This window comes from Mustela nigripes, chromosome 2 (assembly GCF_022355385.1).
Source record: "Mustela nigripes isolate SB6536 chromosome 2, MUSNIG.SB6536, whole genome shotgun sequence".
NCBI classification, from domain to species: domain Eukaryota; kingdom Metazoa; phylum Chordata; class Mammalia; order Carnivora; family Mustelidae; genus Mustela; species Mustela nigripes.
In genome coordinates this window covers 100,528,921-100,547,246 of record NC_081558.1, presented here as the reverse complement: position 1 = coordinate 100,547,246, position 18,326 = coordinate 100,528,921, and the positions used below count along the sequence as shown (strand labels likewise).

The window sequence follows — 18,326 nt, the reverse complement described above, 5'->3', positions numbered from 1 at the left end:
TAACTTAGGATCCACGAGCCCCTGAAGCTACATGCAAAAATCAGACGGAAAAGAGTGTATTTTTCTAGGAGAGGGTCCAGAAATATTGCCAGATTCTCAAAGGCATAGTCAACCCAGAAGGGGGGGAAGATTAAGGTTTCAAACAGAGGAATTTTTAAAGATTAGGACTGTGGAGAATTGTAAACAAAGGCTCATATCCTGGGAAGGATTTCTGAAGTCCAGCCCTCAGAGCCAACAGCAGATCGTGACCTCCAGCATTCCTTACCTGGTTTCTCTCTTCTTCCCTTCTTGCCTGATTTCTCCTTTTAGGTTTGTCTCTCTCTGGTTTTTCTCCCCACCTTGAACTTGCTGCCCCCTCTGGGACTTGGTACCATCCCTCCCCTAATCCGGTCCTTACCCCTCCTCTCCCTTGGTGCCCTAATCAGGAAGCAGAGCTCATTCTTCCATTTGTTCTACCTGTGGAATAACAGTGCATGTTGGTGGCTGCTGTTTTTCAAATTAGGTGAGTTTGAACACTGAAGATTTCTCTGGGAGAGGGAGAAGACCATACCTTAGGAGCTCTGAATTCCTGGCTCTTTGGATCTAACCCTTGATAGAAGGTTTTCTGTGGGCAGAGGTCCTCACTCATCCTTGGCTGGAGGAAGGGCAGGAGCAGGCACGCCTCAGGCCTTCCTCTTGTTCTGAGTTTGACTGTGATGAAGAAAGAGTGACTGGCCAGAATCCTAGGCACTCCATCCCCCTAGCCCCCAGCTCCAAGGCCCTCCTGCTAGCTTGGATTATTTTTATTCGCTGGCTTTGGCTGTGGAAGGCAGAGAAGCAACCCTTAGGCTGAGGAGGCCGTGGGGATGCAGTCAAGGCTGCAGAAGGAAGTGAGAGCTAACACTGTCCGGCTCTACCCCTGTGTCTGCTCCAGCTCTGTGAGCAGGCGGGGGTTTGGGCTGCTGGGCTCCCTGGCCAGCGTTCTGGGGATAAATGCCAGAAGCATGATATCACTGGCTTGGGAGGGCCCTTTCGCACTACTGGGCCTGCCTGCCTCAGCCTTGAACAGCTGGGAGTTCCAAGAAAGTAGACGGAGACACCCTGAGGGATGGGATATGTATCTCCTGCCTGTGCCCCTGCTCCTCTCCCTGAACACGGAAGGAGTCCTCTGGCTGTGGGGAGTGGGCAGACCACCTTCTTTGGTTCTGTAGGAAGGCTGATCATGGCACTTCCTGGCCCAAGCATTTTGGGGGCACCTACTTCGTTGACAGGCATGGCAGTCTGTGAGAGACATGAAGTCAGGGCGATGTGCCCTCAAGTCACCCACATTTGGGTGGGGGATGAGGTGAAACACCTACAGACACAGAACCAGATGGACAGTCCCAGGCTGAGGGTAGGTGGTGCAGAGAGGACCAGCCGAAACCCGGGCTCCCTGAGCTAGGCCTGCCTCTGTGGCCCGGGAAGCCCCTGGATGCTACCCGGAGGGGAGGGTGGCATTCGTTTCCGGAGCAGTTGGCAGGAGAGTGTTGCCTCCTGGGGGCTGGCAGGAGAGGAAGCCCCACATCAGACCTTTGGAGGTTATAGACTGGGAACCTGAGTGAGCCTCCCCTTTTACTCTCACTCTGGCCTGGGGGATATCAGTGCTAGAAGTTTCTGAGCTTGTGGCAGAAGTGGCCCCAAGCCTGCTAACCCTCTAACTGATGTGTCACTCTGGCACTTAATGCTCACTGGGGGCTGAACCATGCCCCTTCGTCTTCAGGGACCGTTTCTGAAGAAAGAGTTAGCCCTCCGCCCCCTCGGTAGCCCAGCCCCTGTGCACAGGTGTTTGGGCCAGCATGGGCAGTAGGGCAGCCCCTAAAATACCCACGCAGGGATCTCACTTGCCAGTGATTTTCTAGGCCCTGTAGAGTGGACGAGTGAAACACTTAGATCTCTTGTCAGAACCAGGGCTCTGGAGCCAGATTCCAGCTGGCCTGTAACTGTGGCTCTGACTTCCCGACTGTGCACCTCATTTTTGAAGAGCAGGTAATAAGGCCTCCCTTGCCGACTTGTCCCAACATAAAATACAATCATGCACAAGTGTCGTAGCTGTCACCAGGTGGATGCTCAGTACATTATTACTACTGTTACCATCATTTATCCTGGAAGCATAGGTCCCTGGGGACCCCTGGGTTCTATACTTCAGGACTCCAAGCTTCTCAAGCTTCAAAATCTGGGGATCTTGTTAAAATGAAGATTCTGGGGGTGCCTGGGTGGCTCAGTGGGTTAAGCCTCTGCCTTCGGCTCAGGTTGTGATCTCAGGGTCCTGGGATGGAGCCCCACATCGGGCTCTTTGCTCAGCAGGGAACCTGCTCCCCCCACCCCCTGCCACCTGCCTCTCTGCTTACTTGTGATCTCTCTCAATCTCTCTCTCTCTCTGTATCAAATAAATAAAAAAATCTTTAAAAAAAAATAAAGATTCTGATTCTACAGCTATGGTGGTGGGGAGGGGAGAAGAGAGAGCTGAGATTCAGAGTTTCTTTTTTTTTTTCCCAAGGATTTTATTTATTTGAGAGACAGTGAGAGAGGGAACACAAGCAGGGGGAGTCGGGGAGAGGGAGAAGCTGGCTTCCCACCAAGCAGGGAGCCCGATGCGGGGCTCGAACCCAGGACCCCAGGATCATGACCTGAGCCAAAGTCAGTGCCTAACCAACTGAGCCATCCAGGGCTGCCTCTCCATTGTTAATTATTAGTATTTTACAGTTCTGGTATATTCCCTAGGTCCTGACAACAGAGACACACCAGAAAAGAAGATAGTGTGGTTCTTGTTCCCACTTGGCAGGGACAACAGAGAGATGAGGCCATTACAGGACTGGGGAGGGGGGGGAATCCATTACAGGACTTGGGGGGGATACCTACAGGACATGCTGGATGGGAGCTTGGCCACACTGGGTTCTGCCTTGCCTGATCAGCTGCCAACTGTGTGAGGTTCTCCTTCTGCAGGTCTCGGCCTTCCCATCTGTGAAATGGATTGGAAGGTAAAGACCCTTATGGCACTAGGATGCTGAATCTTCTATAGAATTCTAAGAGACCATCTGCTCCATTTCTTTCTTGGGTAGGGCTTGTGTTGGGGAAGAGGTGCCCATGGCTGTTGAAGTGGGGGCAAGAAAGGGTGTCTGGGAATTTGGGTATTTCCAGCATAGTGTCTGGCAGGAGGGGGAGCCTTGCTTACATGACTGTGATTATCTTGCTGTCTGTCCCCTGCAGGGGACCACTTAACATTCTACCCCCTCCTCTGCTGCCTGCCTGGAGAGGGTGTCCAGGCCAAGACTAGGGAAGGGGAGTGACTCCTAGGTCAGACCTCCTGACTATCACAGAGGGCTAGAGGTGCATAGTGGCAGCACTATGGGGGGCCACCAGCTGAGTAAGGATTATTTGGGGGTCTGGGGTTCTGGAGTTTAAGTAGGCTGGGAGTTGGGATGCCAGAGGCCTGGACAGAAAGGGTGGTGGTGGTAAGTCGTGGCTGGGTGGAACCCACAGCCAGGGTGGAGATTTCCTGTCAAAACAGCCACTTATCCTGGCCCCAGAGCGCATTCCTTTACCCTAGGAGATAAGAAGGCCCTATTTTCCTCTCAGGGTTCCTTTGAGCCACCCGCTGCTTTGGGCAGGCTGTTGGAGGCTCTGTGAGCTGGGCTCGCTAGGGCCTCTGTACCCGCCCTGGGTAGAGCCCCTGTGGAGGCAGCTCAGGCTCCTGGCTCCCCTCCCAGACTCCCTGCATCCCTGAGCGAGCTCCCACCCCAGCAGCAGCCACCAAGGGTTGAATCCTGTTGGGTCTCCTCTACGCTTTGCTTTCTTTACCTGGAGAATGCAGCTGTTTTGTAGGGCTGTTGTGAGCTAATACTACTGACGGGCTTGGAACAGTGATGGACACAAAGACCAGCTCCGTGTGTGTGGCAGTTCTTCCTATGATCCCAAGCTACCTCTTTGTTTCCTGGGCTCAGGGTAGCCTGAGTTCCGACGGGAGTCAGGCCCTTTCCTGTTCTGGGGCATCTGACAGTTCTTTTCTCTGTAGGCATCTCCAGGCAAAAATCTCATATCTCAACTTGCTGACCCCAAGACCATTATAAGAAAAGTTTCATTAAGCATTTAAAGTAGAGTTCTGTCAGCAGCTGGAACAGTTTCTTGGGTATTAGACATCATTCTTCGTCAAGAAAAGGCTTGTCCTCACTTTCACAAGGGAGGAACCCTTTGCTCAGAAAGAACCTCTGAACTGTCCATCCTAGATTGTAGGGGTTGGCAGAAGCCTCTCTGGTTACGGGAAACTTCCAGCCACCCCCTTCCAAGGGGGCCACCCTGACCGCCACCCCAACACACTCAGGCCCTTCATCCACCCGGGTTACCAAGTCCTGCGGGCTTTCCAGCTGTTCCAGCCAGCCTTTGTCTCCGAGGGCGGAGGCCTTCCCCAGGGGCCTGGAGGCTCCGGGCTGCTCCTCCCTGTGCCCTCTGGGCAGGCACAGCCCCACTTCAGACTTCCCTTCTGGCCACTGCTGGAATGCCCAGCCCACCCTCTGTGTATTTTCTCTCTGGGTGGGGGCCTGGGAGCTGGAAACCCTGCTCACATCCTCTCCCCACCCTCTCTTTGGGGGACCAAACCTCCAAACAGTCTGGAGCCAGAGAGGAGGTTGTGGTGCAGGGCAGGCCACCAGCTGGCCGCCCAGAGCTCCTGTGGGGAAGGAAAACTGGGCCATGGGTGGGTGCCTCGGGAGTATCTCCCAAACTTATCATCATTTCCCTTCCGTCTTCCAGTCCATGGTCAGTACAGTCCAGCTCAATACTGCCTGACTGAGATCGGGTTCAACACACTTCTATGGAGTCCCTATAATAGACCCAGATTGTTGTGACCCGATCTGGTGGGATAGCCCTGCAGACTGGGCTCGGTCCTCCGTGGGCTCCAGGCCAGACTCCGAGTTCCCGGTGGCTCAGTTGTTGAAAAGGATCAGTGCCTTCGACCTTGAAGATTCATTATCAGCTTGAACGGAGGGCACCCAACACTGTAATAACAGAAGACCTAGTGGCAGGCCTTGTAATTCATAATTGCTTGGTCACAGCATGTTAAGAAATGTGGCAGCGAGCTCATTTCCCAGTTCACGTGTTGTGTCAGCCAGAGTGGGGGGGGGGGCGCTGGGGTGGTGCTGACATGTTCCAGAAGCAAGTCTGGGATTTTATGTCTGCCGCTGGAAATCAGTGGTGTCATTGGAGGCTGAGTGATGAATGTTAAGAACGGGCTCCTGGCTGGGCCACTTTCAGAATTAGAAGGGCTCTAAAACATCACCAGGTCCCCTGCACCTGCCTCATTACCTGGGGGCTCAGTAGGAATGAAGAACCTGGGGCTCACACCAGATTGACAGTCAGAATTTGCATTTCAAAAGGGAAAGGGACTCACCTTCAGTCCCCCTAGGAACCAGGGCACCCACCCCTGTGTCTTGTTCCTGACAACATCCTTCCTTTTTTCCCCAGAGATCTTTAGGATGCTCATGCCAGGAAGGGGCCCCATTCTCCACCCAAGACAGGAGAACAAGAGCCTGGCTTCTCCCAAATCCATGCTCTCTGGGCCCAGGTCCACTGTCCCCATCCCCACGCCCCTTCTCAGCCACCAGGAGCTAAGCGCACAGCCCAGAGGAGGAAAAACTCCGCTGGCCAGTGCACAGTCAGAAGTGGGATGAGATGCCCATCTTTGTCTGCCTTAGACCATCTGTGGTCAAGCAGTGTGTGAGTAATTGGGGGGGGCGCTGCTTGGGCAGGAGCTCCATGGAGGACTTAGTGACAGGATGGACCCTGGACACTCTCCTCCTTCTCCTTCACAGTGATCTCTCTTGGTTAGGCCGTTTCAGACCTGTTCCCTCCCTCAAGCTACGGATCTCTGTCCCCAAGCCACAACATCCCAGAGTGGTCACAGCAGGGTAGACCCTCATGGCACTGCCCACCTGGGAGGACCCGAGGTGGGGCATGTGTGCTACACCATGTTTTGCCCCTGGGAGAGGCACCACATTCGTGATTCCCTTACTGCCCGCCCGACTGTACTTCCTCCTCCTCTGGGGAGCCTCAGCTCACTTCTCTCCTCTTGGCCTCATCCCCCCATCCCTCCCCCACTGCGTTGTTTTGGTGTGTGTCCCTTCCCAGAACCTCGGCCTCTCCTTTCCTTTTCCTTGCAGAGCTGCTCTTCCTGTGATCCCTCAGGCCCCAGTCCGCCCTCTGGGGCCCTCCCTGCCTTCCTCTCTCCCAGGCTCTTCCTCCGCTCTTTCTATTCCTGGTTGGACCAGCCTCTCCCATTGTCCATTCCCAGGAAAGGGCTGTCTCGCTGGTCCAGGGGTGAGGGACCCGAGCCAAGAAGAAAGCCAGCGCCGGAAGCCCCTGCCTGCCCTGGAGCTCGGCTCCCAGCAAGGTGCCCCCACCCCAACCCTACTGCCAGTGTCATTTTTAGAAATCTCACTTTCTAAGTTAGTCAGCAGTAGCAATCTGACACCCACATGTGGGGGCTGATGACTTCCCAACTGCCTCTTGTGACTTCGGCAGACCCCAGAGGTGGGGGCGGTGGGGGCGGGGAGCCACAGGTGCCACAGAGAGATAACCGGCAGCGACCTGACGGGAGGGTTTGTCACAGCTGCTGACCAGAGCTGATTCCCTTTGGCCAGGGCAAGGTGGGTGGGGTCCTGTGAGGACTCCCTGGTAGTGGACGGTGGACCCTATGGCATCAGAGTCCAGCCGGGGGCACCCAGAGGTACCATGTTACCTGGATTTGGGAAAGGAAGCCCAGGCCTTTCTGCAGACAGACCTTCAAGTATCTTACCTCTGCCTCTTCTTGCCTGGCTTTTGTCTTGATTTGTTTTCTCTCTCTTATGTCCCCCACTCCACCCCCCGGTCTGTATTGTTTTTCCTAAAAGCACGTAGCTCAAGTGGGGATGAAGTATTTTTGGTAAATACAGAACCAGATGTTCGGGTCAAACCCAGATGTTCACATGTAGCGTGTGCAGGCATGGGGCCTCCCAGGCCTTTCGGGTTTGGAAGATGTCAGCTGAGAAGGCCCGGACTGGCTCCCTGTTGTACCAGCAGAGGGACTGAATGGTTCCCAGGGGCCGAGACACAAGCATTAGGGACCTCTGGGGAAACAGCTGGGGATGAGTTACAGACAGACAGCATGGTGGGAGGAAAACTCTGAATTCAGACAGACATGGAGGCCAGACGAGGCTCTGTCTGCTCTGAGCTCTGCAAGCCTCCACCGGGCATACATCCCTAGATGCGCATGGCATTCCCTAGTGAGGGGGGGTCCCCTGTCAGCCTCCTGCAGAAGGAGGGCAGGGATGCTGTGAGCTCTACGGATGTCTGCTGGGCTTGGTGAGGACCTGTGTTGCATGCCTTGGCACCCCCCAGCCCCTCAGCCCCCCACCCCAGGAATGTCCCCAGAAGGGTTTGTTCCATAGGCCACAGGCCTGCCCAGGACCAAGGCCAGCCTCCTGTGTGGGAAGGGCAGGGCCAGGGACCAGGGGACGGTCTCCTGGAAGAGAGGCGGTGGCTGTAGCACAGGCAAGTCTGGCTGTGTACCTTGAACAAGATTCTTTACCTTCCTGAGCCTGCTGTCCTTCCCTCTGATCTTGCAGGGTAGATCTGAGGATCAAGGATGACGTTGTAAGGGACTGTTTGGGGACAGGTGCAAAGGAGGTGCTCAGTAAGGGGCCGCTTGCCATTGTGTTCAGAAGAGAGGTTGCCCTCTGATGGCCTGTGCACAGAGAGACCCCCCCCGTTGCCTGGCAGGGACAGCAGTGTCATGCATTGTCGTGGGCCGTCTGTCCACTGTGAGGCTGGACACGGGGGCAGGCGGGACAGGGGACGCCATCAGTGTGTGTGGGGCTGGCACAAGTCTCGGCTGCAGGGCAGTCCCTGAAGGGGGAGTCCTGACCCTCAGGTTATATGCCCCTTAGAGACACTTCAGAGGCCTGGAACCCCCAAATGATGTGCAAAGTGTGCTGTCGGTGGGGACAGCCTTCATCGGATTCTCCAATGGGGCCATAACCGTGAAACTTAAGAACCTTTGTCCTGGATGTCAGCATGTCCGGCCTGAAGACCCACTGTGAGAGGCTATGGCAGGTGCCCTGGATGCGTGCAGCTGAGCTCAACTCGTGCCTCAGCTAGCAAGTCCAAGCTGGTCAGGGACATCAGTGGGTGACCTGGGCATCCACCCTGCTGTAAGCTCAAGGGTCGGCTGGGCCCGGTTTGGGGTTTGGGGAGAGATCAGAGCCCTGGAAGCTGAGGTGAGGACCATTAAGTCCAAGCCTCACTGGGGCTGGCTGAGGCCCGGGGACCTGAGGTCGTGGGGTTTTTAGGGAGTGGAAGTCATCAGGGCCTGGGAAGGTAAGAGCAGAGGAAATAAGGAAGTCCACCATGCCGGCCTCCAGAGCTCCTTCTCATCCACTGGAAAGTGGCACACAGGAGGGGTGGGCCCTGAGGTCTGTCCCTGGCAGAGCAGGCTGGCCAAAAAGCCATCAGATGATCTCTGTAGGCCTTGAATTCTAGTAGGAGGGTGATCGTTGCAGGGTCTCACAGCTTTATGCAGAGACCTTGGGCTGTGTCTCATGGAGACGTGGCTGTGGGGGCTTGTTCTCTCTCCATTTCTTTTTTTCTTTTTCTTTTGGTTCTTATTTTATCTGCCCTATCTTACTTATGTTTTTCTCATAAATCACTTAAATCATTTTGAGAAGCAGGTAGAATATAGATGGAAAGAAAAAAAATAAACAAAAGAAACTTCTTTACAGAAAAGTGATCTAGAGAAGGTAGGCTTTCAGTCCTGGGATATTCTGTTTGTTTTTCGAAAAGACATTATTTTGTGTTGGTGAGTGTATTTTGCTTGTGAAAGACAATGTGGAAAATTTGTAAAAGAGAAAAAAGGAGAAATTGCTCATAATTGCATTATATAGACATCCGTAGTTAGTATTTTAGTATGTTTTATTCTTTCCTTACATGCATAAATTAAAACTTTTTTGGTATTTGTACTATAAACGGTGTCCAGTTTTCTTGCTTCAGGTGTATCATACATAACGTGGACAATTTTCTGTGGTACTAAAAACCCTTTCTAAATATTTAAAATACTTTAGTCCCCCAGGGTTAGAAATGTAGACTTCCCATTTTACATCATTATAAATAAAGCATTGACAATGTTTTTGCCCATAAAGTTCTTTTCAAAGTTGAGGTGATTTCCTTGAGAAGGATTCAGAAGCACACCAGAAGGAGAGGGCTGGCTCGGCAGCACGTCAGTGTGAGCGTGTGCTGGGCAATGTGTGGGGCTGCATTTGCAGAGAGAGAGGGGAGGAGGCAGGCCTCCTCTCAGCCCCCGGTGAGAGTCAAGTGACTTAGGCTATCAGTCTGTGGATCCTGTTGGTGGGGTGGACGGAGAGAGAAGTTTTCCCAGGAACTCTTCCGTGGGACCTGGGTAAAGCCCCCTGAGGCCTGGTGACCAAACACCCACCTCTGTCAGAGCTGCCGTGGGGGCCACTGAAGTCAGTGGGGCCCAGCGAAGCCTCCCCAGCAAGCCCACAGCCCTGCGAGCCCATAGCCCTGCGTTCAGATGTGCTCTCAGACCCACACATCATCCCAGCTTGGCTGAACTCTGCTCCAAGGCAGGCTGGGCTGGGTTTTCACCTCAGAAAGGCTAGTCAGTGGGGTCAGCCAGGGGATAAACTAAAGTTAACTCAGCCGTTATTGCTTTTTTGTTAATGAGGGGAAGACCAGCGGAGAAGATGCCAAACCATTCAGAAATGTTGCCCAGGACTTGGAATTGAAGGTCTTAGGGCAAATTCCGTGTTCGGGCAGAAGAAAGCAATTGACAGTGATTTTAAGTCCTGACTGGACTCCCCAGGGCCCCTTGTGCTTCACTGAGCTTTCACTTTATTATTTTTTTACAAAATATTTTTCCTATTAAGTTATGAATCTTGGAAGCTGCAAAAAGCACTGGCAGTCTCCTTGGACTCAGGAGCAAGCAGGAGCTCTTTTGTGGATGTAAGCTCAGGGGGAAGCTAAGCCCCAAGGTAGGTGGAGGACAGTTGGGCAGGAAATTCTGTCACCACAACTCTAGGGGTTGGCTGGAGTGATGGCCAAATGCCCATCCTATGTGGTTGTGGGGGTTTCAGGAAAGGGAGCAGGGTTGGCTTCTCTTAGACCATAGTTAACAGGAATAAACCAACTCCTTCTCAGAGATGAGATTCAAAAGCAGAGGCTGGATATCCTATCCTCGGTGTTCCCGAGCCTAAGAACACTTGACTTGGATCTTCAACTTCCATAGCCCACTAACATGTCCACAGATGCTGTTCAAAGTGACCTCCTTTGACAAAGAAGCAAAGTAGGCTTGAAAACACATGAAACATTTTATTGAAGTCAGGGTACAAATGTTTAAAACACTTTGAAGAAATCAGATCTGAGGTGTTCCTGCTATAAAGTACCCTAAGAACAAGTCAAACGGAAAGCCTGGGTGCAGGATGGGAAAGCATAGCCAAGATCTAAGAGAAAGATTCTTCTTAATGTGACCCATACTAGCAACCAACCTCTTATGTGCCAGGCACAGCACTTGACTCTGGGGGACAGAGCTGCGTAAGGCTGGATTTCTTGCCCTGAGAAGTCTAGCTGGGGAGAGATGGAATATGGCCACAGTAATGAGAGCCCTTGGAAGGGATTGATCATGATTTAGGAGTTGAGGTAAAACCCAAAGCGCATAGCATTTGAGATGGGCTTGGAGAGTGAATATGGCGTTGATGCTAAACACGTAGGAGAAAGGTCCGGAGGGCGGGAGGCACAGGGAGGGGCATTACTGATGTTCTCAGGGAGCATCATCTGCGTGGCTACTGGGTAGAGGAGAGCAAAGATGAACAGGAAGAAGCGGGCACAGTGCCCCTTGTCACGGACTTTGATTCTCATCTTCAGGAATTTGGACTCTGTTCTGCAACTAAGAGGGACCCATGGAAAGGTTTTTGAACAGGGAAAGTTAGTTGAGTTTTTTAAATTAAAGGAAAATACATAAATACATGCTCAGTGAAAGATTTCAGCTATACCGAAATCTATCAAAAAGAAAGGAGAAAAGAAAGAAAAACAGGAAAAAAAAAAATGTTCCCCTACCCAGAGCTAACTACTGTTCTCCTTCAAGTCATTTCATCTACATGTCTCTAGAGAAACAGGTCCATGAAGTCAAGCCCGAGAGTGGTAATGACGATTCTGTCAGACTTCCTCCTCTGTCTCTTTCATCTCTCTCACACACATACCTCTATGTTATAACGTTTAAATTTACACAAGATGAGACTATATAGTCCAGGGAAGCCCGCATGCTCTATCTTATCCCTCCGCTCATTTTTTTAAAACTTTTTTTTTTTTAGATTGTATTTATTTATTTATTTTGAGAGACAGAGTTCTTAGACACGTGCAGACTCCCCACTGAGCAGGGAGCCTGATGCAGGGCTTGATCCCAGGACCCCACCATCACCACACAATCACTTGGCTCATTTGGCTCTGCTTTGTGTCATTTCAGAGCACGGTTTTGTGGGCTATTCCCCGGAACTGCTGTGGAACAACACTCTGCCAGATTACAGCCCCGGGGAATCTTTCTTCAGTGTCTTCGGGGTGTTCTTCCCAGCGGCTACAGGTACAGTAATTTGGGTTCTTTCCCACTCCCACATGAGGGTACAGACGCTTGGTTCCTGATGCTCAGTATTTTAAGTGGCCTGCATGTGCTTCTTGGATGGGTATCTATGTCTGACTTTAGAGATGGCCTTTGCTTTCACTAAAAACCTAACAGAATTGCCTTGTTCACAGTTCCTGAAGGCCTCCCTCATTATTTCATCCTTTTTATGCTCCATACCTATGTACTGAAACCTGTAGGCCTAGTTAATAGAGACATAATTCTCTCAGGGCTGAACAGGATATATTCCTCAGTAGGACAAGCTCCCCTTTTAACCCTAGACTGAGAGCACATTTGTCCCCCAAACTCCCCTTGCCTCTACCACAACCCATGTGTCTTCTCCCAGGGGACAGAGAAAGGCTGTTGCCTTCTCACGACACTGTGTGTGGGTGAAACCAGGGTCCCGTGGGCAATGAATGAATCTCCTTACCCCATCGGCCCCATTTTCTGGCTCTCCAGCAGCCAGGGAGGAGCATTTCAAAACTGAGGTCCCTCTAGGACTTTTGTCTTGGGCTCTGGACCCTGGCCTGGAGGGTAGTAAACTAACATGTTGACCAGATGATTGATGAGGAATCACCATTTGTGAGTGACTTGTCCCAGAGCATAGACTCAGACAAGCATTTTACTCTTGATCAGGTGGTTTTGATACCCTGGAGTGTGGCTGATTTTATCTCCTTTTCTGCCTCCCCTCCTGCCTCTGCCTGCCTACCTGTGGTTATTTCCTTGCTCATTATCCTCTCCTCAAGTGGGATAGGGATAGACGAAGAGAAGCTACTAGAATGTTGAAAATTTTAAAGGCTGTCTGTGCTGAGCGTTGGCAAGACATGGAGGAACTGGAACTCTTGTATGCTACCAGTAGGAATGTAAAATAGTACGACCATGTTGAAAAACAGTGGGATGATTTCTTAAATCGAAATTGAACAGCCTATGGCCATACCACCCTAAATGTGTCTGTTCTTGGAAGCTAAGCAGGGCCGTGCCAGATTAGTCTTTGGATGGGCGCCACCTAGGAATACGAGGTGCAGTAGACTTAAAAGAAAAAAAATTAAACACATGCACAGCCATTCCACCCCACGTTATCTACCGCAGAGAAATAAAAACACGTGTTCGTGGGCGCCTGGGTGGCTCAGTGGGTTAAGCCGCTGCCTTCGGCTCAGGTCATGATCTCAGGGTCCTGGGATCAAGGCCCGCATCGGGCTCTCTACTCAGCAGGGAGCCTGCTTCCCTCTCTCTCTCTCTCTGCCTGCCTCTCCATCTACTTGTGATTTCTCTCTGTCAAATAAATAAATAAAATCTTTAAAAAAACAAAAAAACAAAAAACACGTGTTCGTATAGACTTGTGCATGAATGTTCAAAGCAGCTTACTCTGTAATAGTCTCAAACTGGAAACAACTCAACTATTTGTCAAGAGGTGAATAGATAAATTATGACATAGCCGTGCCATATAGAACTACTCAGCAATAAAAAGGAGTGAGCCACTGATCCTGCAACAATACAGATGGTCATAAAATAATGGTATTTCATGAAAGACGTCAGACAAAAGGAAAGAACCTTTTTTAAAAGATAAAACTATGTAAACCTCCAGTTATATAAAATTCTAGAAAATGCAAACTCTGGTAACAGAAAGCAGATTTGTGGATGGGGAACTAGGGAAGGGGGGCAGGCGGGAGGGACAAGGTAATTTTGGGGCAGGAAACTCTATTCCTGATGATGGTGATGGGTTCATGGGTATATTCATATGTGAAAACTTCCCAGACAGTTGAAAAACACGTGCCACTTATCGCCTAACGGTTGCACCTCAGTAAGGCTGTGCAAATAAGAAGATGAACAATGTCAGTCACCTTTGATCCTCTTTCCCGAATCCTGCCTCTAGCCGTGACGCATTTTCACTCCTCTTCACTGCCAAACCCTGGGGCTTGGTCTGTGCTCCTGTCTCCATTTTCTGTCTCTTGTTCAGCCTGTCCACTCTCTTCTTTTGGAGTTCCAAACCTGCCTCACCACTGAGATGGTCCCCGTCCAGTCTTCGGTGGCTGCCACGCTATTCGGTTCAGTGAGCATCTCTAACTTCTCCGTGTCTTCAGATGGGCAACTTCCACTTCTTCCTTTTCTCATGCCTTCCATGATGCAGCACCCTCCTTGTCCGCCTCCTGGCCCTCTGACTTGCCTTCATAGATACATCCTCTTCCTTCCGCCCAGTAAATGTGGGATTTTTTCAGTCTATGCCCCTGCCCTCTTCTCTTCTTTCTCAAACCTGTTTTCCTTAGAATCCCACCCATGCCTACTGTCCCATGGCCACTCCCAAGGCTCATGACTCCCAGACTCGCACCCAGCCCAGACTCCTCTAAGCTTCATACCATATCCTCAGTTGCTTCCATGACATCCTGTCTTGGGCATCTCAGACCCAACATGTTCAGAACCAAGCTCATCCCACCCATCCTCCAGTTGGTTCTCCCCCGTTACTCCTGATCTCAGGACAATTTGCTCCAGACAGTTGCTCCTGCCAGTAATGGAGACTTATTCATGATAACGTCCTCTTTCTTACCAGTACCCTCCAAGCCCTGTCAATTTTTACCCCTAAAGGAGGTTCTTTACTTCCTGCTCTTCTCCACCTCTGCTGCTGACCACTCGGGTCCAAACCTTCTCTCTTGCCGGCCACAGAGGAGAGTTTGGAGCCAGGCCTCAGGTCCAGCAGGTCGAATCTTGGTCCACAAATACGATATGGCAGGAGTAGCGCTTCCCTTTCATTCTTCTGAAGTACAAAGTATCAGTCTCGGACTCTAAGCCTTCATTCTGCCAGGATGACTGAAAACTGAGGTCAGTCATTCATCATGCCTCCACCAGGCCCTGCCATTTTGTTCCTGGGTCTCAAGGCCTTACCAAGTCCCAAGGCATGTCTGGCTTTTCAGCATTGTACCGGGAGCCAGACCCTCTTGCTGTCCTGTCTGCACATCCCTTCAGGTACATGCTCTGTGCAGCTTCTAAGCCATTTTTGAGAACCAGAAATCTGAACCTGGAAGCCCTGTGCTTAGAGCTAATGCGTTTCCCAGGCCCTCCTTTCTAGGGTCTTGTGGGGTCCCCACTAGTGCTGGCAAGGAGTGGGCCCCAGGTCCACACTGCTCTAGATTCTATGTGACTTTCTCTCCCTGCCTCCAGCTCCAGGAACAATCTTCTCTTACAATATGGCGGACACTCCCGTCCAGGGCCAGCATTATGGGCATAAACCTATGCATTCACGCTGGGTCCCAAGCTCAGGAGGGCCCCACGCTTGGTTTAATGGTTTGTGGTTGCTAAAATTCTTCGTAATTTTTGAACAAGGGGTCTTGTATTTTTATTCGCACCGGACCCACCAAACTATGTACCAAAGTCTGTTCTTGTCCCCCCGCCCCCATGCTTTCCCCACCCGTTTTGCGGCTTCTTTTCTACCTCCTCGATTCTCTAAAATCTCCCAAGGGCTCTGACTTTTGAGAAACAGACCCTAAAACAGAGCGCTGACAAATTTAGCTTCCTCCTGCCACATATCTCTCTCAAGGCAATACAGTGTAGGTCATCTCCTCTTGAACGGACAGAAAAGGCAAGGGGGAAAACAAATACAGGGAACTTTAAAAAGTTAACATTTGAAAATATTGTCCTGTCCTCCCTCCCCCACACAGGCAGAACACACATTCAAGAGGCTTCCCGGCTGAGCGTTTCCTCGGACCTGGCCATGAGTCCAAAGGCCAGGTCAAGAAACTCCGGGCCCAGAGGCCAGGGCGCAGTCACACCTGAGGGGGGCCGTAGGCCTTCTTGGCTGGCAGCACCCCAGGGGGCACTCCGGGGAGGTTGTGTGAGTAATGTGACCGTGCTGGGCTCCCTCCACACTGCTTCACCGTGCCCTCCTTGGCCTCTCCAAGCCCGGTGTCTTAGAGAGAGAGGGGATGCCTGGTTTGAGAGAGGGCAGAGAATGGCAGGCCCCGCTTCAGTATTTTCCCCTCCAGCAAGAAATGAGCAGCCTGAGATTTGAAGAACCATACAGTAGCCCCGAGTCTGAGCGGGACTAACATGTGAGAGAAGTTTGTTCAGCAAACTTTTTGTCTTTTTCACCTGTATTCATTTTTCATCATGATACTAAAACCTACATCACCTGCACTAGAAATGCTAATATGCTCCCCGGACCAGAGAAGGGGGTGTTTGTCCCTCCTTGGAGACAGATTGCTACTTAAGACTATTAGTCAAGTTTTATATTCTGTAGCTTAAATTATGAAAATCTTATTTTGTAAAATTCCAAATATAAAATTATAATATTGAAGAAACTATCTACACAAGCTTTTTTTTTTTTTAGCCCCACCCTTCTTAGGAGATATGCTTCCCCGTCCTTTCACTGCCCCTTGGCCCAGCCAGGCTGAGAATCACCGATCCAACAAGGAAAGGAGGAGCACAGAGAGTCTTATGAAGGATTGCTTAAGGTCACCCAGCTAATTAGTGCCCGGGGTTGGGCCACCATTCTGCTATGGAGCATTGCCTCCCTGACTCTCTCTCTCTGTTTGCCAGGGGCCCCAGTGTAAACACGGTAGGCAGGACGAACAATTTGTACCACTTGGCTTTCCCCTGGCAGATGTTCTGTTAAGCGATAAAAAGCATGGATGATTGGCAGTTTCCATGGTGATGGATTTGCCAAGGATTAGCTCTGAGTGAGTCATGGCTGGGGCTCCCTCCAACAAGAGAATGTCCAGGCTGTGGAGAGGGGAGCGGAGTTGGGAAGAACAAACACAAATGCCCCCCCCCCACTTGTCCCCATCTTCAGTCAGAGACATACGACTTAGTTACTTCAGATATTTTATCTCAAGGGTAGGACACTTCCTGTAAGGAGCAGCTGAAAACTAGGTTTCAGTGGCTTCTTTGGATTTATGAGTCCTGTCCTTCTGTCCTTCTGTCCTTCTCCCTCCAGTCCACCACACCCTGGGGCCTTGGAGTAGATTCTGCGTTTGCTTTGTTTCTTAAAGTACTTTTCCTTCTCCAAGCTACGCTTGCCTGAAACAGCCCAACTTGCCTGAAAAAGCAACATCCATGCCCATATGATTCTCTCTCTCCCTCTCTGTTTGTCTGTCTCTATCTCTCACACACACACACACACACACACACACACACACACACAGCCACTACAGGGATCAGGGACCACAATACGGTCAAGAACTAGGAGAAGGAAATTCATTGAGAATGGGGTCCCCAGGTTTAAGGAAGAGAGAACCTCAGGTCGGGGCAAGCTGAAGTTGGGGCTCATCCCACGGCATTCTCATGAGCATGAACAAGAGAAAAGGATGTGTTATGATTATTACACGCATTTATTTTTATAGTTCTAGTTATAGAATTAACTTTAGAATTTTATCAAAATTATTATGAGTATCTATATTAATAATTAACATTACAACAGTCTGCTAGACCTGGCGCTGTGGTGAGTGCTTTGCGCTCTGTCCCTCACGTAGCCCTCACCGCTCAGCCCCACTGCTCCCATTAGGGGCAGACTTAGCATAACAGCTGTGAAGCCCAGGCTTTGGGGTCCCTCCCTTGCGTGAGCTCCTGTTAAGGCCCTGTTCTTAATTTCATATTCATAAGTCTATATTGTTTTAAAGTGTCAGACCCTACAGAACCTGGATCCTTCCATGGGTTTGGTTATTATTCCATTTTATAGATGAAGGGACAACAACACAGAGAGGTCAGCAGGCCAGGAAGTGCTGGACCCCACTGCTTCTCACCTCCTTTGGAGTGGATGCTGGAGGGGAGAATGCCCATGCATGTGAATCTGCACCCCCCGCCCCCAACCCTGAAGCTGGCAAGTCTTGCTTGAGTCCTAGTGTTTAAGTGTTCCATTATATGACAGCGAGTGTCTCAGCAGAGTCTCTAAGGCATGAGGGCGGTTGGGGGGTGCACTGACAAGTTCTGCCTCCAAGATAGAGCCAAGAGGAGATGAAAGATTCCTGCAGGAGCACCTTAACAGACCAGCCCATCAGCCAGGTGTGTGGAAGGAGTGTGTTTGGGAATCAGATGGAAGGTAAGAGGGACGGCCAGCCTCCTTAACGAACCCAAGGGATTTCTGAATGAGGAGGGGAGCCCGTCTCTCCCGAGTGGACATTTATTTAGCACCTACTAGGTGCGGGGCACTGTTCATCCCAACTTCACAACAGTCCTGCCAGGTAGAGAGTACAATCCCCGTTTGCAGACGAGGAGCCCGAGGCTCTGGGCCGCGCTACCTCCAAACCGCAGCTGACTGCTCCCTTCGTCGCAAAAGGCAGCGGACAGGTTTTGGGAACTTGGGAGCAGGGATAGTCTGCCTTCATGACAAAAAGAAAGCATAAACTCAGGAACTTCAAAGAAGAAGGAGAATAGACAGCAGAGAAACAATTAAGCTAGAGCTGGAGGAGAATATTAAAGGTTTCTAAGGACACGGATGCAAATTTAAAAACTCCCAGGACGAAGCTTGGGAGCTCCTTGAGAAAGAGTGAGGAAGTAGTCTTTTAATGAACAACTAACAGAGACCAGAAAAGGCTAGGAAAACTATTAGGCTTTTTTACCGCCTCACTAATTCTCAGTTTCAGCAACAAAGTAGAGTACAGGGTAGGAAGTGGGGTTGTGATGGTAGGCAGCAAGTGAAGGCTTTGATCTGTGAGCGCCGGGGTGGACT

General features: G+C 50.9%; 1 protein-coding gene across 1 annotated transcript in view; it reads left to right on the top strand.

The window, feature by feature from the left end:
* Nucleotides 1–18,326, top strand: part of SLC12A8 (solute carrier family 12 member 8) — a 137,628-nt gene that overhangs the window by 65,400 nt on the left and 53,902 nt on the right. Inside the window, exon 6 of the mRNA XM_059388009.1 lies at nucleotides 11,522–11,635. Coding sequence (XP_059243992.1) covers nucleotides 11,522–11,635 — 114 coding nt within the window. The remainder of the gene's footprint in view (nucleotides 1–11,521; nucleotides 11,636–18,326) is intronic.